The following is an 18,279-nucleotide window of genomic DNA, read 5'->3' as shown; positions in this document are numbered from 1 at the left end:
GTTATCTTGATCGTTTACACATGAAGGAAAGGTGATCAGCCCTCCGCTTCAGGTACCAGTCCAGGGTAATATTGAATAAATATTACAGTGAAAAAAAAAACACTTATATTTATTCGACCCCCCCCTGTGAATCGAACCCGGGACCTCCAGAACGGTAGCCGAGCGTGCTGACCATTACACTACGGAGGCGGACATTAGAAACATGACATTTTAGAAACATAACCCTGGAAATACTCCTGGAGAGATTATGATGTATGGAATATATATATATATATATATAGCGGGTTTTAAACAAGAGCGTAATAACGCTGAATAATGAATACATTTTACAAATTCGAGGGAATACTATTTATAGTTCAGTTAGTGCTGCAAATACGGATTATAATATATTTATTGTCTGTGAGGTTGATTTGATAATAAACAAACTAGTGTTTCAGTTAGAGAATATAAAAAATATGGTAGTCGATATTTAGTGTATGTAACATCCTAATCATCACTCAATATCCTGTTAGTTTATATAATTCTGTAATCTATGATCTCTTTATCTTATATCTTTATGTATATACATTCTAGTTCAGTGGTTCTTAACCGTGTTGGAGGTACCGAACCCTGCCAGTTTCTTATGCGCGTTCACCGAACCCTTAGTTGGAAGATAAAATATGATTTTTTTCAAATTCAAGACATAGGTATATATTTATACATAGGTGCACAAAATGAAGAAAACCATTAAAAACAAAGAACAAAACCATTATATGTACCATGATTTTCACATAAAAACAAAAATAAAATAATGAATATTTACTGCGAATCAGTGTGACTTCCGCTGTTGCCTTTCGGAGACCAGTTCAGAAATGCGCGGCTTAACCTTGGCAAGTGCCACTCTCATGTCATTTTCGCAACAAAGTCTGTTCTTTTTCTTCATTTTGATATCCAGCATCTTTGAAAAGGATTGCTCGGAAAGATATGTCGTAACAAACGGTATGAAAATCTCCAGAGCTTTCTTAGCAATAACAGGGTACATTACCATTTGTTTACACCAAAGCGTTGAGACCTCCACCGAACCCGGGAGACTGACTCACCGAACCCCTGGGGTTCCATCGAAACCAGGTTAAGAACCACTGTTCTAGTAAAATCATTCCCTACAAATTTGAGTGGGTTTCATATAAAATACTGCAAAGATTAACTACAAGCCAACAGTCACGGCTTTGCTGGAAGATCAACCATTTAAAATACAAATTGATACTATTTGCGTTATTTGGATGTAACCTCAACTAGATTAGTGTATTTCTTACTCAAATTCTATTTAAATATCGCTGAAATAATAAACATTAAGATAGAATACTATTTAGTAGTCATGAGAGCTCGTTTTGATTTGGTTAGATTTGACAGTATGCTCGCAACATATAGGGTTATTTAACACGTTGACTGCCACGGCGATTTTCAGAATTCCGGTCTAAAAAGCCAATTCATTAAAAATATTCTTTTACTTCTTAATTTTGAATAATTTTTCTGTTTATTTATTAATACATTTCTTTTAATGTAAGCCAGCATTGATTTTTTATTCTCCTCCCATGCGCCATCTATCCATATTAGCACTGATATACTAGGAATTTTATAGTAGCTGCAGGAATATGACAAGTAAACACAGTGCGAGATATCTCCTAGTCGACGTCTTAACAAAGAACGTAATCTACAAGTTATCTCGTAGTTGGGATTCAACATGTTAATGTATAATTTACCCCATTTGCTTTACGTAAATTAACAGAAGGTTCACAGATATTTCTAGTATTAATTATTAGATATTTCTATATCAACTGCAGATTGATTTTAAATGACATATAGCAATAGTGAATTTTTTAAACAACAATTTTAACTTTTTTATTTTTTTTACAAAAATGTTAATAAAATTAGTATATAACCACTCACCGAGATTTTTACGTCTACCGGTTTCGAGACGTACCCGTCTCTTCGTCAGGACAATCACTAACACAGCATGCAAACAATACTGCCTTTCCACCACCATAGCACCATTTACACACTTAAAACTACACAAAATGTCATGCGATTTTTGGTCGACCCAAAGACCAACATGCACTATAGTTTTCAATACAGACATGCGTTACGAGCCGAGGTTAAACGTGCACCTCGCCTCGTAACGCATGTCTGTATTGAAAACTATAGTGCATGTTGGCCTTCGGGTCGACCAAAAATCGCATGTGTTAGACATTTTGTGTAGTTTTGAGTGTGTAAATGGTGCTATGGTGGTGAAGGGTAGTATTGTTTGCATGCTGTGTTAGTGATTGTCCTGACGAAGAGACGGGTACGTCTCGAAACCGGTAGACGTAAAAATCTCGGTGAGTGGTTATATACTAATTTTATTAACATTTTTGTAAAAAAATAAATAAGTAAAAATGACTAACCACAAAGTAAATGCTTTAAATATGAATAATATTGAGAATATAACAATTTTAATTATAATTTTATGTGAGACTTAAAGAATGGCAGCCATAACTAGTTAGTTTACAGATTTGAGTATTAAAGAAAACTGCAAATGACGAGGAATGTCTCTTTCCTTCAAGTAGTAAAGCAAAAATATTTGTTAAAAAGATTCTGCAGTGGGTGTCGACTATAATCCACACTTGTGCCAACTGCAGATGACCACATTTCAGGAAAAAGGTGAATTATTTTTTAAGACACCCGCGAGATGTTTTTTAATATGACTATCAAAACATGTTCAATTATTTATCATAATATAACTAACATCTGTACATTGGAACCGAGAAAGACTACAGCAAAGTATGAAGTCGGCCAGTCATAGCCAAACTCATGATTTGACGACTATAAAAATATGTTATATGGAAGGCAAAAATTATGTTCATTAAAATTATTTCCAAATGAAAAACAAAGCAAGATAAAATTTAGATTGAACATTTGTGCATACAATTCATCATGGCTGTGCCGTTAGCTTGTTTTTAAACATAAACACTGAATTCTATTTTTTACACAATTTCAAAATAGCATGATGTAAAAAAAAGAAAAACATATAACTTTTATTTAATAATGCGAATCAATAATTTGGAATTTCCGTATGTACTTACTACTCAGTACTATGTGCACGCAGAAAGGTATGCAGAATAGGACTACGCGAATCATTTTTATTACCTTTGATTTTTTTAAAGTATTTTTTTAAATAAAATTAAGATACAATAATAAATAATGAATTTCACTAACAATATTAATATCCTGAATCAATTTTTATACAAGGAAATCAATCCACCATATTTTTAATTATTTTAGCATACTTTTTTTTACTGCGTGGAAAGTATCTACCGTGTAAATGGAGAATGTCCGCCTCCGCGGTGTAATGGTCAGCGTGTTTAGCTACAGTGCTGGAGGTCCCGGGTTCAATTCCCAGGGGGGGTGAAAATAAATATTAGTGACTTTACACTGTGATATTTATTTAATATTACCCTGGACTGGTTCCTGAAGCGCAAGAGTGATCACCTTGCCTTCGTGTAAGTCAAGATAACACTGCGTCGATTCTATGCACCATAGGGTTATAAGTAAGCAAGTAAGTAAGTAAATGGAAAATTCGGCGTATGCAGTTATGACCTTCCGGCTCCGACGTACAGAAATATTTCATGGGATTTTATTATACATAGTATTGTTCTTAACATATTGCCAATATATTTTTAATTTTACTACATAATAGGTATATATTCTCGAGTTACATAATTATCTCTTGGAAGCTTACGTTACAGAGGCAGTGACGAGAAACATTATCCACTGAATTCATAAGACACAAGTAAGGAATTACTATTTATTATTTATTCAGATTTTAACTACTTTAATAAGGTAAAGGATTTAATTATAACTTCAATTGTTGCATTTCGGAACTAAAAAATAAAAAAATTAAAATTTGAAGATCTTTCTAATAATGCAAACTATGGATCTAATACCTGCATTTTTATGAAAAAATAATTATTAACATTGACATATTAAAACGATTATTTTGATGCTTTCATGAGACAGCGACTATGAGATGTTTAAAAAAATGTAGATTATTAAAAATTTATTTTTGAGATACAAATATCGCAGTCGTACAGGAGAAAGTGACCAACTGACAAAACGTAAAATGTTCAGGAGGGCCATTTAAGTCACTTTTGCTTGGCAAGAAAATAAACATCAATGCAGTTAGTCATTTTTACCAAGTCAATATATTATACTTCCAAGTTTAAAATCCTTTGGGATTTTTTCAGGGCAATATAAAGCTAGTAAGATATCAAATAGTCAATAATCACGTTTTTGTAAACAAATGCACTTGGTCACTTTCTCCTGTATGACTACGATATGTTTAAGATGGCTAACTTTTGTTTACACTGGCTACAACTGCAAAAATAAATTCAAGAATGATTAATTTTTACTAGCCCGGATAGTACAGCAGACACTCTCTTAACAGGCCTTGACGGGACCGACCCAGGATAATGGTAAACCCGATTAAAGAGAAGGTAATGAGAAACACATAAAAGAACACTTTCCCAAGGAAGAAAAATTCAAAACACTAAGAAAACAGAAGTTTTAATCTCTTTTAAAATCTCACACATTAAAAATTAACCTTTCCGGGGAGTACGAAAATTGATGTCCAACTTTCTCTGGGGAGTGGGTTCTTTTTACATTTTTTTTTTACATTAAATCAATGTATTCTTAAGATAGAAATTATGTTAAAATAATTCCAAAAAAAAACACCTCTTTGAAATATTTTTCAATGACAAAATTATACACAAATATCCGCAGATGTCATTGCTATACAAGTTGCATCATACCAACTGACAGACAGACTTTGACGTTCATTAACGTCGATACTCCTTTGAGGAAAATTCGCACCGATGTTCATTTACGTCCATACTCCCAGAAAGGAAACATTTCACAAACTGTAAAAAATATGTACAGGAAAAAGCCACACATCACTCCCAAAATTCATTCCTAGCGTTCTTAGAAGAGGCCGGTTAAGAGAGCGTCTGCTATATGTTCTAAGAGATACACCAATGCGCGGTGACCATAACACGGTCAACAGGATCTTTAATATTTGATCTAGACTCCCGACAATTCCAAATGTGATTTTGCATAGTTTTAATTTTGTTCAAAAGCGGCTAAAATCATACACGTAAATTCCGAGTGAGCCAACTCTGTATTATATCATGCCGGCAGGTGTGGCCGACATTTAAATGTGAAATAGCTATAAAATATCAGTCTTCAACAACTAAATATCTTTACGATCAAGATGCAAGTTTTTTTTCCGTCCAATTAAACAAGCAGTTTTTTTTCTTCAATTTTTTAACACTTAAATTACTATACATCGTAAGACTAACTAAATTTATCACCGGCTGAGAGTGTTAGAAAACAGTTATACCAAATTTTACAAAAATTATGAATGTTTTGTCAAATATATGTCCCTTATTTTGACTCTCACTTGCACTTATGTTTAGTCAAATCAATCTCTTATTTTGACCCTCATTTGCACTTATGTTTACTCAAACATGTCTCTTATTTTGACCCTCATTTGCACTAATGTTTAGTCAAATATATCTGTTATTTTGACCCTCATTTGCACTTATGTTTAGTCAAATATTTCTCTTATTTTGACCCTCATTTGCACTTATGTTTAGTCAAATATATGTCTCTTATTTTGACCCTCACTTGCACTTACGTTTATTCAAATATATAACTCTTATTTTGACCTTCACTTGCTCTTTTTGATGCACGGGGCACTGCACTGGATTAATGCGCAGATAATGCAGTGTTGACTTCATCATGCGGACATCTAATAAGTTAAAGTTAATAAACATTACCGTGAAAATAACCATTTATAGTAATTTTTCTATCACGATAAATATAAGGTATTATTTTTACAAAGTATTTTACAAGGCATAATTAAATTGGAATGTTTACTTAATGACTACTACATATAGTAATTTTTCAAATAAGAATAAAGCTTTTTTGTTAGTTTGAAGACCCTAATATTTTGATTTTAAACAATAAAAAAAAAATCATTTATTGATTCTTAAAATCTACTGTGACTTGTGTTTTGATGCATTCCGCATCATTTTCAAACACCGTATGAAATAAAAAATATTATTCCCTATAAAGTTATGCTGTTGGTGTATCTAAACGATAATCAAGTGCAATGTCCTATGCATCATTGGGTGCGTATAGGGGTCAGAGAGAATAATTACTTTGATCTTGCCAGTAATCAAAGCTCTCAAGCAAATTAGAAGACGTTTCACATATATATAAATTAACAAAATTGGTAAAAAATCATGTACGTTACATTATTTTTCTTGTAAAATTTGGTAAAATAGCTTCGTCTCATTAACACCCTCAGTCGATGTTATCTATCTATTTAAAAAAATGTCTTTAACAAACCGAACAAAAATCAACGAGAATGATATGTTTCAATCCATTAGAAAAAAAATTACAAAAAATGTGTAAACAGGTTAATAAAAAAATTAATATTATAATAAAAATCTAAGCTCACATTTCATATAAAATTGCGAATCAATAAAAATCAAAATACATGCGTATTTACAATATTTTCTTTACATTGTTTCATATTATAAACATTTTAAATTTCCAAAAGACAAATTGCCATGAAACAGTTTTTTTTTGTAAAAAGATAGAAATAAAGACTTACAATAAGTTATGAATACATAATATTTGTACCAAATTTCTTGATTGTTGCAGTTTACCAAAATATTATATACATTCAACATTTAACCGAGAACAAGTGTAATGCAAGTCGGTACCTGATAGATCCAAAATTATCATAGGTTGTAACTCGGTGATATAAATACGACAAATGGACACTTCCAATTTTGTTTTTATATAACTCATGTAGTGTGATAAGTCACTAACATAAAAATTAATACTTTTGATACAAATATTTTCTATTGAAAATTAGAGGGCACGCGTGTAAATTTTCTTTAAAAAAAAATCTGACGATCTAATGATTTCTACATGCTGAATTTTATTTTGGAAAAATATAAGAAAAATGGAGGCAAATATAGAATTATCCACAGAAAATTAGTTGCCAAATACAGTTAAAATATTAAGCCACATTCCAAAATAATAAGTCTGGTCGATAACAGTCTATAAGTGACTAAAAAAAAAATTAAAATGTATGAATATTTACAAATTGTGTTTAAAAAAATAATAACAGCCTATATAAGCCTTAGGGCGTATGTCCACTACACGGAATTATACGGAATTTTACCGTCCGGCACGTCAGTTAGCGTTTTAAAACGATGATTGGCTTGTGCTTTTGTCCATTTTTCTTCGGATCGGTGCGTAAATTCAATCACACTAAACTGTCAGTCGCTTTCATTTTTCAAAACCGGACTGCCGGACGGTGAAATTCCGGGCAGTGGACAAGCGCCCTTAGAGTGTTCTCTCATCCTCTATTTCTTGTTCCCCATTCCATTAGTGGATAATTCTAATTTTGCAATTTTTTTTTTTGATTTAACATTAGTGACTTTTCCCCAATCACCGAGTATATTCATTCAAATCCAGCTGACTCCACTTAAACTGGCATTTTCACATTTACACTTTACAGTAAAAATCTTTGGAGCTCTCGTACAAGTTGTGAGATTTTAAAACATCCTATAAATTTGCGGTTTTCACGTCAATTTATATTCTACATTGGACAAGGTACTAACTTTAGATAAATTCATATTACATTTGCACAAATCAGTAAAGAAAATTCGCCACAATATCAATTCACTGAAAAAATAACCTGGTCAAGGTGCTCTATTCACTGAGCTAAACAGTCTGGTACTGATACTAAGAAATTAATAAAAACGCTTTTGTTATATACCATTACATATAGGGTATTTTAATGCTATTATTTTGTGTACATAATATTGATCTACGGAAAACCTAAGCAGGCACTTATTTAATCAATCAATAAATATTAGTTCAAAGATATTCTTTAGTGATTCGTAAAACTTGAAATATCCGCAATAAACATAGCAATTCATGTGTTAAAAATTAAGAAAATTAGTCTGTGGTAGAATCCATAGATGTTGCAAAGATAATCCATAGATAAGATGTATGTAAATTAAATGGGCTATTTATTATCAATCGAGAAATATCGGATAGAACATACTCTATATTTGTAAAATTCAATAATCGAAATATGGCATTTTAGTAAGTTGGTAACTTTGACTTTACTAGCGGGTATTTTATTCAGGCTAAAAGTTTTAAATAAGAGGGATTATTAAAACAGGAATTTTAGAGTTATCGTATTTTGCCAGTATACCCACGATATCTCCTAATGAAACAATAGAGAATATTGAATTTAACACACTCCTTATCATTCATCGTTCACTTTGTGTAATACCACAAAGTGAACGATGAATGATAATGAGAGTGTTATATTACCATACCACAAAGTTATCAATGATTTTAATATGCAAAATATTGAATTTGTAGATTGCTACGTTTGTTGCCGATACTCTTATTACGCAAGTGAAAGGTTTACTAATATTCATTGTCCGGTTTGTAAAAATAAGATTATTCTCACATGGATTTGTGAAATAGCATATTCCTTGAGTGCCGGGCTTGAGGAGGGTGTGTGCGGAGTTACGGCGCCCGCTATGTGTCCTTGAAGATGGACAGCGAGATGAGGATTGGGCCGAGCATGGAGAACAGGATGCCCGCCACGATGCCCGTTATGAGGACGGCCGCTCCGAACATGCCCGCCGTCGAGGCGTACTGCTTCTCCACGGATCTGCGAGACGGGAGAAAACAAAAACTATTAAAAACAATAGATGTCTCTAGTGTAATTCGATTGGTACTACGATTGATCAAATAAAGGAAGCACCTACTCGCGACTATCTCCAAAAGACGCGAATGGATCGGCCATGTGCTAAGACAAGAGGGTTTCCTGCACCAAATAATAGAGGGGACGATGGAGGGAATAAACGCCAGAGGACGCCCACGCCGCCAATACCTAAGCGACTTATACGAAGACATGGGCTGCTCGACGTATGAGGAGCTGAAGAGGACTTCCGAAAATAGGCGAGAATTGCGAAAGAGATGTCATCTGTTGCTAAAGACCAATCCGCAGGATTGAGATCAGAGAGAGAGAGTGTAATTCGAGTGATTCAAGTATAATGTTTCGAAATTGGATCATATATATATATAGCGCCAAAAAACATTGGAATAGGGTTTGCGGTTACTTGTGATGAGTTTACGAACCTAATAAGTTTACTAATTATGGTTAAGGTTGATTGAAAAACATGTGGTAATATCACCCTGAAGTGCAGGACTGATCACCATACAATGATAAATTTTATGAAAATTTCTTCTCATAGATGTCTCTAGTGAAATTCTAGTGATTTGAGCACCATGTTTCAAAATTGGATCATATATATAGAACTTCCAAGAATTTGAGTAGTGCGGTTGTCAATCATGGCTAGAATTGGTGAATGTTTTTATGTTTCAAAGAATACAGGACTTCCCCATACTAATGAGCAGTAGAAGAGGTCGTCAACCAACGTTTCCAGATTCAACTATATACTATTTAAATTCACATACAAAATCCATTTCTAACATAAAATCATATCAAATCACACCTTAAACCTTTACCATAACTTATATGTAATTATTAATACATATAATACGATACTTAAACTCATTCAATTTAAAATAATTTTGTTATAATTTTTTTATAAAATCATGGTTTTCAACCCCTGCCTTGTTGTTTATTTAACATTTTTTGTCTAGCCCCACACCAGTCTGATGATGTCGGTTACGACGAAACCCGGTAGCTGGTCAAATAAAATTCTTGTGGAAAAAACTACATATGTAGTTGTTATTTTAGTCTATAAAGGTGGGGACTGACGGAAGCATTTCGTCGTAACATTGTCCGCGGCAAGCATCCGACTTCGGATGGAGCACTCGGAACGCTGTACTGACTATACGAATGCTCGCATGCTTCCAATCAGTCCCTAAAATACAACTCCCGTCTAAAAAGGTAAAAGAGAAAAGTTACCCGGGGATGTACATCATGGCGAGGGAGCTGAAGTGGCCGTTGGACCAGCCGAGCAGCACGGCGAGCGCCCAGTAGGCCCAGTCGCTGGAGACCAGCACGGGCAGCGAGCGCTGCGTGTCCAGGGGCCGGTAGTTGCACAGCAGGAACAGCGGCAGCAGCAGCAGGCGCGCCCACACAAACACCCACAGGTACCTGGGCCCCGGCTAGACAGGCACTCCACATTACTACATCCCCTCTCGCTCCCAACCTAACTTCACCCCTTAAAGAGCACACTCAAGTAGAGGTGTTCCTAGTAGATCAGTCACAGGTACCAATACTATAATACGTCAAGAGATCATTATATGTATCATGATACTTGTATGGAACTGTTTATTTATTTATTTAATTTATTTGGGATTTTTACAGCCACTACAAAACAATGGCGGCCAAGAACTGGCAAACAAAGCATCGGCCGACCCCCTACAAGATGGACTGACGATATAAGAAGGATAGCGGGAGTGACCTGGATGCGGAAGGCGGAGGATCCAAGAGGATGGAACTCATGCGGGAGGTCTACGTTCAACAGTGGACGGACACAGGCTGATGATGATGATGATGATGATGACAAAACAATATACAACAACAATTAACAAATCTACAGCCAATTTAAAAAATCCACCGATAATGCTATTTTTATGAAAGTAATGTTGGTTGGGGTGTGTGTGTGTGTGTGAGTGTGTGTGTGTGTGTGTGTATAGTACCTATTCCATGTCAACATAAATCATCCAACAAACAGGGATTGTAAACAGTTGGCTTGTTGAACAAACGCCAACGATCAATCATTCACCTAATTTCCTGCTTATGTCTGTTTTTATGGAATTAGTATGTACTTGGTATTAGGAATTAGTAATACGTACAATATACTAGCCACTAGCCACTAGTCAAATCTCACAGATCCGTTTCAAACCAATATAACCAGCGATAACATTCACTCATAAAACATAAAACTAATTTTAGCTTATCAATGACTTGCCGGTCAGTCGTTTTGCATTGTATATTGCAAAGCTACCTCTTTCTTAGTCTATTGGATTATTAGGTACAAAAGATGAAAGGAGACAAATATATCGCCTACTCCTTTCAAGAACGTAATAAATCAAAAATTGTCAAAATGAAGCACGTACAAGTGAAGTTTGGAGATATTTTTATGTACTTTCTGAAGTAAACAAATTAGCAGTGCACAATATGCAAACAAAAACTATCCTTCAAAAAAAGTGTTTCTAATTTAAAGAAACATTTGAAATGCAAGAATTTTGAAACGGAACGCAAAATAATTTGAGGTCATTGATGCGGCCCGGGTGCAATTTAGGGTGGCCAGGCCTGATTTAAAGCATTTACTTTGTGGTTAATCATTTTTACTTTTATATTTTTTTACAAAAATGTTAAATATTAGTATATAACGTATAATGTTGTAATATTAGTATATAACCACTCTCGGTGAGTGGTTCATCATCATCAATATCATCAGCCTGTGTCCGTCCACTGTTGAACGTAGGCCTCCCGCATGAGTCTCCATCCTCTTGGATCCTCCGCCTTCCGCATCCAGGTCACTCCCGCTATTCTTCTTATATCGTCAGTCCATCTTGTAGGGGGTCGGCCGATGCTTCGTTTGCCAGTTCTTGGGCGCCATTCCAATACTTTTCTTCCCCATCGACCGTCGTCTCTTCGACAGATATGACCTGCCCATTGCCAGGGCAGGACATATCTGTCGAAGGTGAGTGGTTATATACTAATATTACTAACATTTTTGAAGAAAAAAAATAAAAAAAAACAATTCATGGTATGCATACTTATTTCTGCAGTGTTTTTAGTAGTGCGGTTGTGTGTTTTTTGTTTGACTTACATCACAAATAGATGAAATATTAATCAAATAGGTCACTTACCCGACTGAAAATACTGGCCGTGGAGCTCCCCAACATGGCGGTGATGTTGAAGGTGAGGAAGCATGTGACTTGCGTGTATATACTGCTAGGCACAAAGAAGTCATCGCTATATCGCTTCACATCTGTAACACAATACATTCTCCTCCTATGTATCAAGAAAATAACTAACTAACTAACCATCACACCGCTTCGCCACAGAGGTAGGCAGAGAGAATAGAATGCCACACCACTCTGTCTTTGCAAACATTCTTCGCCTCTTCCACGTTCATGCATCACCTCATACATACCCGGCGATTGTTTTTTTCTTTTCTTTTAAGGGATAAGCCGCAAAGCTTCTATTTTAGATGCTTGTCTGCAGGTAGGATAGTCAGGATAGGGAAGGTAAATGTGAAAAATACATCACAAACACCCAGACCAATTGAAAATAAATCTTTCTTGAATTCATTTAGCAATTGCGGGAACCTTGGGATGTTAAAGGTTGAAAAGGGGATAGGAGCTGTTTCTTTTTTTTTTTTTAGTTAAACTTAAATAAAAAATGAATAGATATTACCATAGAGTGACTGCCGAATCAAATAATGAAAAAAGAAATTCACATGAAAATTTCTCTTTAACGTATAAAATTTCTTTGAATGTAAAAAAATTTATCTAATGTAAAAAATTCAAATGTTCATTTGTTTGAAAATGCCATTTTCAAACAATGAACATTTTATTTATTTTTTACTACTTATCAGCGGGGACATAGACAGTAGAGAGGAGGCTTCAGTCATTGTCATATTGTTAACTATGGGTTTATTAGTTATATTTTTATGAATTTATATTGCTTCAAAATGTTGCAGTTTTTAGGGTTTTACTACAAAGTGACTGCTGAAAAAATATCTTTATAAAATTAATTAACTTTGTTTTCACCACTTTTTTTACTAATACAATTTAACCTACCGGTTTCGACAATACCTTGTCATCATCGGAGTTTATTTTAAATCAAAAACATTAAAATACTCTCACCAAAAACTTCCACACACTACATATAAATCCTAAATGTTATTTAAAAAAAAAAAAAAACATTTAGAGTGTGTGGAAGTTTTTGGTGCGAGTATTTTAATGTTTTTGATTTAATATAAACCCTGATGATGACAAGGTATTGTCGAAACTGGTAGGTTAAATTGTATTAATAAAAAACTGTCGAAACTGGTAGGTTAAATTGTATTAATAAAAAAAGTGGTGAAAACAAAGTTAATTAATTTTATAAAGATATTATAAAATATGCCACAAAGTATCTGCGGAGAAAATTCAAGAAAAATAGTTTGTGTTTTGAAAATTGCTATTTCGTCAGCATCTCGTGATTGTTGGCAATATATTGCTCACTCCTTTCAAGAACGTCATAAATCAAAAATCGACAATTTTGAGTTGTACATGTTTTCGGAATGCCTAGAAAATGAACTATATCCCAACAAAAGAGGCTTATTTTTAACTTAATATTTACCCGCTACAGGGCAGAAAGTGTTCTTTTTGCATTTTGAAGAAAAGGTATTGTTTAATTATTTTTTTAAATACACTAAATATTTTTCAAATGGAGAAATAAACCTTCAGGTTTTACCTAAAAAGATCTGTTGCACGGTGAAAAGTTCAATAAGTGGCTTGATATTTATTTTTAATACATTGTATTATATTTTTAAACTTTAAAAACGTTCTCCTGAAAAATCAAGTTTTTTTATTTATGACATTCTTGAAAGGAGTGAGCGATACGCGTGGGCGAGTACTCACCCGAGTTCCAGGCGGGGAAGATGGTGAGCGAGACGAAGAACACCATGAAGACGTTGAGGAGCTGCGGGAAGGCGTCCCGGAAGACCCTCCAGTACGGGGGGCGGCCGGAAGCGACCGCGGTGCGGGCCGCCTTGGCTGCCATCAGCTCGTGGTACCGGTAGAACCTCTGCAAGGGAATCCATATTACAGAAACCCACCTCTTACCATTTTACACCCAGTATTCATTCTAGGCAGCAGCAGGCACCTCAGTGGTAGGAGCGCTACGTGCAGCGCAGTCAAGGGATAACTGGAGAAGAGTCATTGCTTCTGGAAGGGTCACAACCCTCAGCAATGAGGAATAAGACGGAGAAGAAGAAGAATTCATTCTATTTTGTCCGCCTCCGTAGTGTAATGGTCAGCACACTCGGCTACCGTTCTGGAGGTCCCGGGTTCGATTCCCACGGGGAGTCAAATAAATATAAGTGATTTTTTCACTCTAATATTTATTCAATATTACCCTGGACTGGTACCTAAAACGGAGGGCTGATCACCTTTCCTTCGTGTGTCGACGATCAAGATAACACTGTGTTTATATAATGCAGTGCCCTATGCACCATTGGGGTGCGGATAAGGGTTTGAAAATTCACCCCAGAGCCTAGAGCAGCCGTGTACTGAGCTTTGCGAATAGGCGTCTGCGGAGAATTTTAGGCGTGTGATGGTTTCACTTTGTGAGGAATGAAGAGATAAGGCGTAGGATGCCGCAAATCTTGGTCACAACTGTGTCAAAAAAAGGCGATTCAGTTGGCTTAGCCGTGTACTCCGCATGCCTCCCGAGAGCCGCCATCAAGCTTGCCTCTTTTACAAGGCATCAGGTTCGCGCCACCGACGACCACTGATGACAATTCTTTGGCAGTTCTCATAAAAACTTCGGGACGCGTATCTGACTTAGGAGGATGCAAAAGAGCTGGCAGCCGTGAGAAAAGCCTGGAGACAGTTTGTGGACTCTATACGCTCCGCTTAGGGAGCGGATATGGTTTAATATTTCACCTCAGGTGCCTATTTTCAAAACTTGCCAGTTTCTTAGCAAATTTTTCAAATAGATCACAGCGTTTGTAACTAATAAGCCTTATAAGGCTTGTAAGCGTGGTAACATTCATTTCTAAAATGGTACTCGTACTACCGTCTGTGTTTGTATTTAAACGCTTAAACCACACTCCCAGATTATTTTTCTGATTTATCCACGTCTTTACTTAAAACAAAGTGTGTGGGCAGAAGAGACAAATCTCCTGGCTGTTTAGAGCTGCCCGAGACAAAGACAATTACTCCCAAGTGATAGTCGTCGTTAGGGGGATCTGAAATGATTACCTGACGGGGCAATGTTAGATGAATATGGTGGGTGGGACATTGTTTCCCATCCAAACTGCTCCAGCCTTCAGAGGATACTTATCATCTACGATTGCAATAAGCGGATACCAATTTATTACATTCCAAACATAAATAAACTATATTTGATTACATATCAAATATACTTTGACCGCCCTACACATATGAGCGTACGTGATACGCGTCTTTTTTTTGCACGATTGCGCTAACCCTGTGCCATAAATATTAAATGCGAAACTGAGAGAGGGAACACGATAACGAAATATACATCAGTTCCGTTCTAAAAGCACCTATTATGGCAAAAAAAAATCAGGTATGAATACAACAAACATCTTGGGTGTTTGATAATGTCCTAAGAAGACGAAACGCGTCACGCATTAACATATACATAAATAAATGTAGAATTCAATCCAACAAAAACTAACTAACTAACTAACTAACCATCACGCCGCTTCCCTGCAGGGGTAGGCAGAGAGAATAGAACGCCACACCACTCTGTCTTTGCAAACATTCTTCGCCTCTTCCACGTTCATGCATCACCTCATACATACCCGGCGATTGTTTTTTTTTTCTTTTAAGGGATAACCCGCAAAGCTTCTATTTTAGATGCTTGTCTGCAGGTAGGATAGTCAGGATAGGGAAGGTAAATGTGAAAAATACATTTCCAGTACCCAGACCAATTGAAAATAAATCTTTCTTGAATTCATTTTGCAATTGCGGAAATCGAACCCGCGACGCCAGTTTCGCAGTCGAGCGTCTACCCAACTACGCCACGGCACCTGTCAAACGACTCAATCCAACAAAACTTGTTTTATTTTGGATATATTACCCAACAATTTTTATCATAATTCTGTAGAAAAAAGATGATTTTTTCTACAGAATTAACTCAAGAGTAGGGTGGTTAAACTTTGATGATGTTGACATCATCGGAAGATGAAGAGTTGGGGAAAGATGGCTAGGCACTCACGTTGAGGGGCAGCGCGAAGTAGGTGTCGAAGCAGGCGAGCAGCACGAGCAGCGCGGTGAGGAAGTAGTAGACGGCGGAGGTGCGGTGGCCGGGGGACAGCGCGCCCGTGAGCACGGAGGCCAGCGCGGCCAGGCAGCCCGCCACGTTGGAGCCCAGCACCACGGCGCCCGTGTACTTGGGCGGCAGCCGCGCCGCCATGCCGTACACCGAGTTCTGGAATATCCCGTTGAACACTGCAAACAGAACGCTGACTCTACTTAACCTTTCCCGTACTGATCATATGTATTTACTGCAATTCAACTCTAAGGGCGCTTGTGTAATGCACAGAATTTCACTGTCCAGCAGTCCGGTTAGCATGAAAACACAAATGATTGGCTTGTGCTCGAACTCGATCACGCTAAACTGTTGTAGTCACTTTTATTAAAATCCGACTGCCGGACAGTAAAATTCCGTGTAGTGCACAAGTGCCGTTGTAATTTCTTTTTATTATTTTTTTCATTATTATTTCTTAAATTAGCTTATATTACAACTAATATAAACTATTATATACACTTAATTTACTACATCTATATATATATATTTACATTTCCTCACAGTAAACAAAACTTATTTTAAAATTCTTTCAGGCTCTTTTCATTCTTCATACATTCAGGCATCTCATCATACATTTTCAAACCCTTATACATTAAACAATTTTGCGACTCAGTTTTTATCATAAATAATGAGAATATCCATATGAAATATAATAGATACGGGCTCAGAAATTTTGTACTCCTTCATAATATAATTGCGTATTACATAAAAAATTTACACAAGTTATGTTTTTAAAAGGTTCCTGAATCAATTTACAGTAAAAAAAAAAAAAAAATTGTGCGTGTTTAACCTATACTCTGCGTTCCACATGTTATATCCATAAAATAAAAAGAAATTGATGTTTTTTCTCACCGTTAAGTAGGACTACGGTCAGCATGGTGAGCCAGAAGAACACCCCCGGCCACGAGGAGCTGTCCACCATGGCCAGGATGATGGTGCCCACAAACAGCAAGACCACCATGGATATAGACCACACTATCCTCACCGTCAGATTACTCCTGGAACCATAGAAATAACCCTTTACAAACTAAAAATATACAAGACAAATACTTTAAAAAATAAACTTAACACTACAAACATATCGCTCACTCCTTTCAAGAACGTCATAAATCAAAAAACGACAATTTTCAGTTGTGCATGTTTTCGGAATGCCCAGAAAATATACTATATCCCAGCAAAAGAGGCATATTTTTAACTTAATATTTACCCGCTACAGGGCAGAAAATGTTGTTTTTGCATTTTGAAGAAAAGGTATTGTTTAATTATTTTTTTAAATATACTAAATATTTTTCAAATGCAGAAAAAACCTTCAGGTTTTACCTTAAAAGATCTGTTGCACAGTAAAAAGTTCAATAAGTGGCTTGATATTTATTTTTAATACATTGTGTTATATTCTTAAACTTTAAAAACTTTCTCCTGAAAAATCAAGTTTTTTTATTTATGACGTTCTTGAAAGGAGTGAGCGATATACAGATAACTACCTCGTATATGTATTTTTATTTTATTATACGAACAAAGAATGATCAAATGTTATGTGTGGTCAGTTTTACTTTGTGGTGTCCAGGCGTGGACCCTCAAGGTTAATATCATTGGAGCTTGGAGGATCCACCGAAGGATGTTGAGAATATCCTGGAATGTTGAAGTACTGCGTAGAGCAAATACACAGAGAGAATTGTTCGCAACAATCAAGCTCCGTAAAATTAAGTATTTTGGTCACACAATGAGAGGTGAAAAGTATGCCATCCTACAGCTGGTGATGAAAAGGAAGATTGAGGGTCGCAGAGGGGTCGCAGAGAGGTTTCTCCCGACTGACCGTCAATGTCGGGGGGACACGGCAGGACACATGAAGAAGAGAAATTTTAATAGTATTTCTGTCGGTTTCTGTACGCGGGTGAGGTGCTTAGTAATGGTAAATAATAATAATAATAATAAATTTGGATAACTTATATAGCGCCATTTTCGTAAAAAAATACCTCAAGGGCGCTTCACTGTGAATGAATTGGGGAAAATATTATGGTGGAAATGATTTAGCAAACAAATGTGTTTTTAGTCTTTTTCTAAAGATCATCTCACTCTCACTATTTCTAACCGTTGGTGGAAGAGCATTCCACGCCGTCGGTCCTGCA

The 18,279-nt window shown here is 35.9% G+C and overlaps 1 protein-coding gene across 2 annotated transcripts in view; it reads right to left on the bottom strand.

The window, feature by feature from the left end:
* Window positions 1-558: 558 nt before the first annotated feature.
* The window catches only part of Ent2 (Equilibrative nucleoside transporter 2), a 47,750-nt gene continuing 30,029 nt past the window's right edge, over window positions 559-18,279 (bottom strand). The window contains exons 6-12 of one of the 2 annotated variants that reach the window (XR_015838498.1): window positions 17,006-17,151; window positions 16,061-16,293; window positions 13,732-13,897; window positions 11,971-12,092; window positions 10,052-10,254; window positions 8,579-8,785; window positions 559-640 (exon numbers count right to left, since the gene is read on the bottom strand). Coding sequence is in view for 1 of the 2 variants with exons in the window: in XM_088270220.1 (XP_088126346.1) it covers window positions 8,650-8,785; window positions 10,052-10,254; window positions 11,971-12,092; window positions 13,732-13,897; window positions 16,061-16,293; window positions 17,006-17,151 (1,006 nt within the window). In the remaining variant the exon portion in view is untranslated. Of the gene's footprint in view, window positions 641-7,168; window positions 8,786-10,051; window positions 10,255-11,970; window positions 12,093-13,731; window positions 13,898-16,060; window positions 16,294-17,005; window positions 17,152-18,279 lie in introns of those variants that run through there. The other variant, XM_088270220.1, reaches the window with a different exon arrangement.

Source organism: Brachycentrus maculatus, unplaced genomic scaffold (assembly GCF_059751285.1).
Source record: "Brachycentrus maculatus isolate JH-2025_06_01 unplaced genomic scaffold, ASM5975128v1 h1tg000374l, whole genome shotgun sequence".
Classification (NCBI taxonomy): Eukaryota; Metazoa; Arthropoda; class Insecta; order Trichoptera; family Brachycentridae; genus Brachycentrus; species Brachycentrus maculatus.
This window is presented reverse-complemented; position numbering and strand designations above follow the sequence as displayed.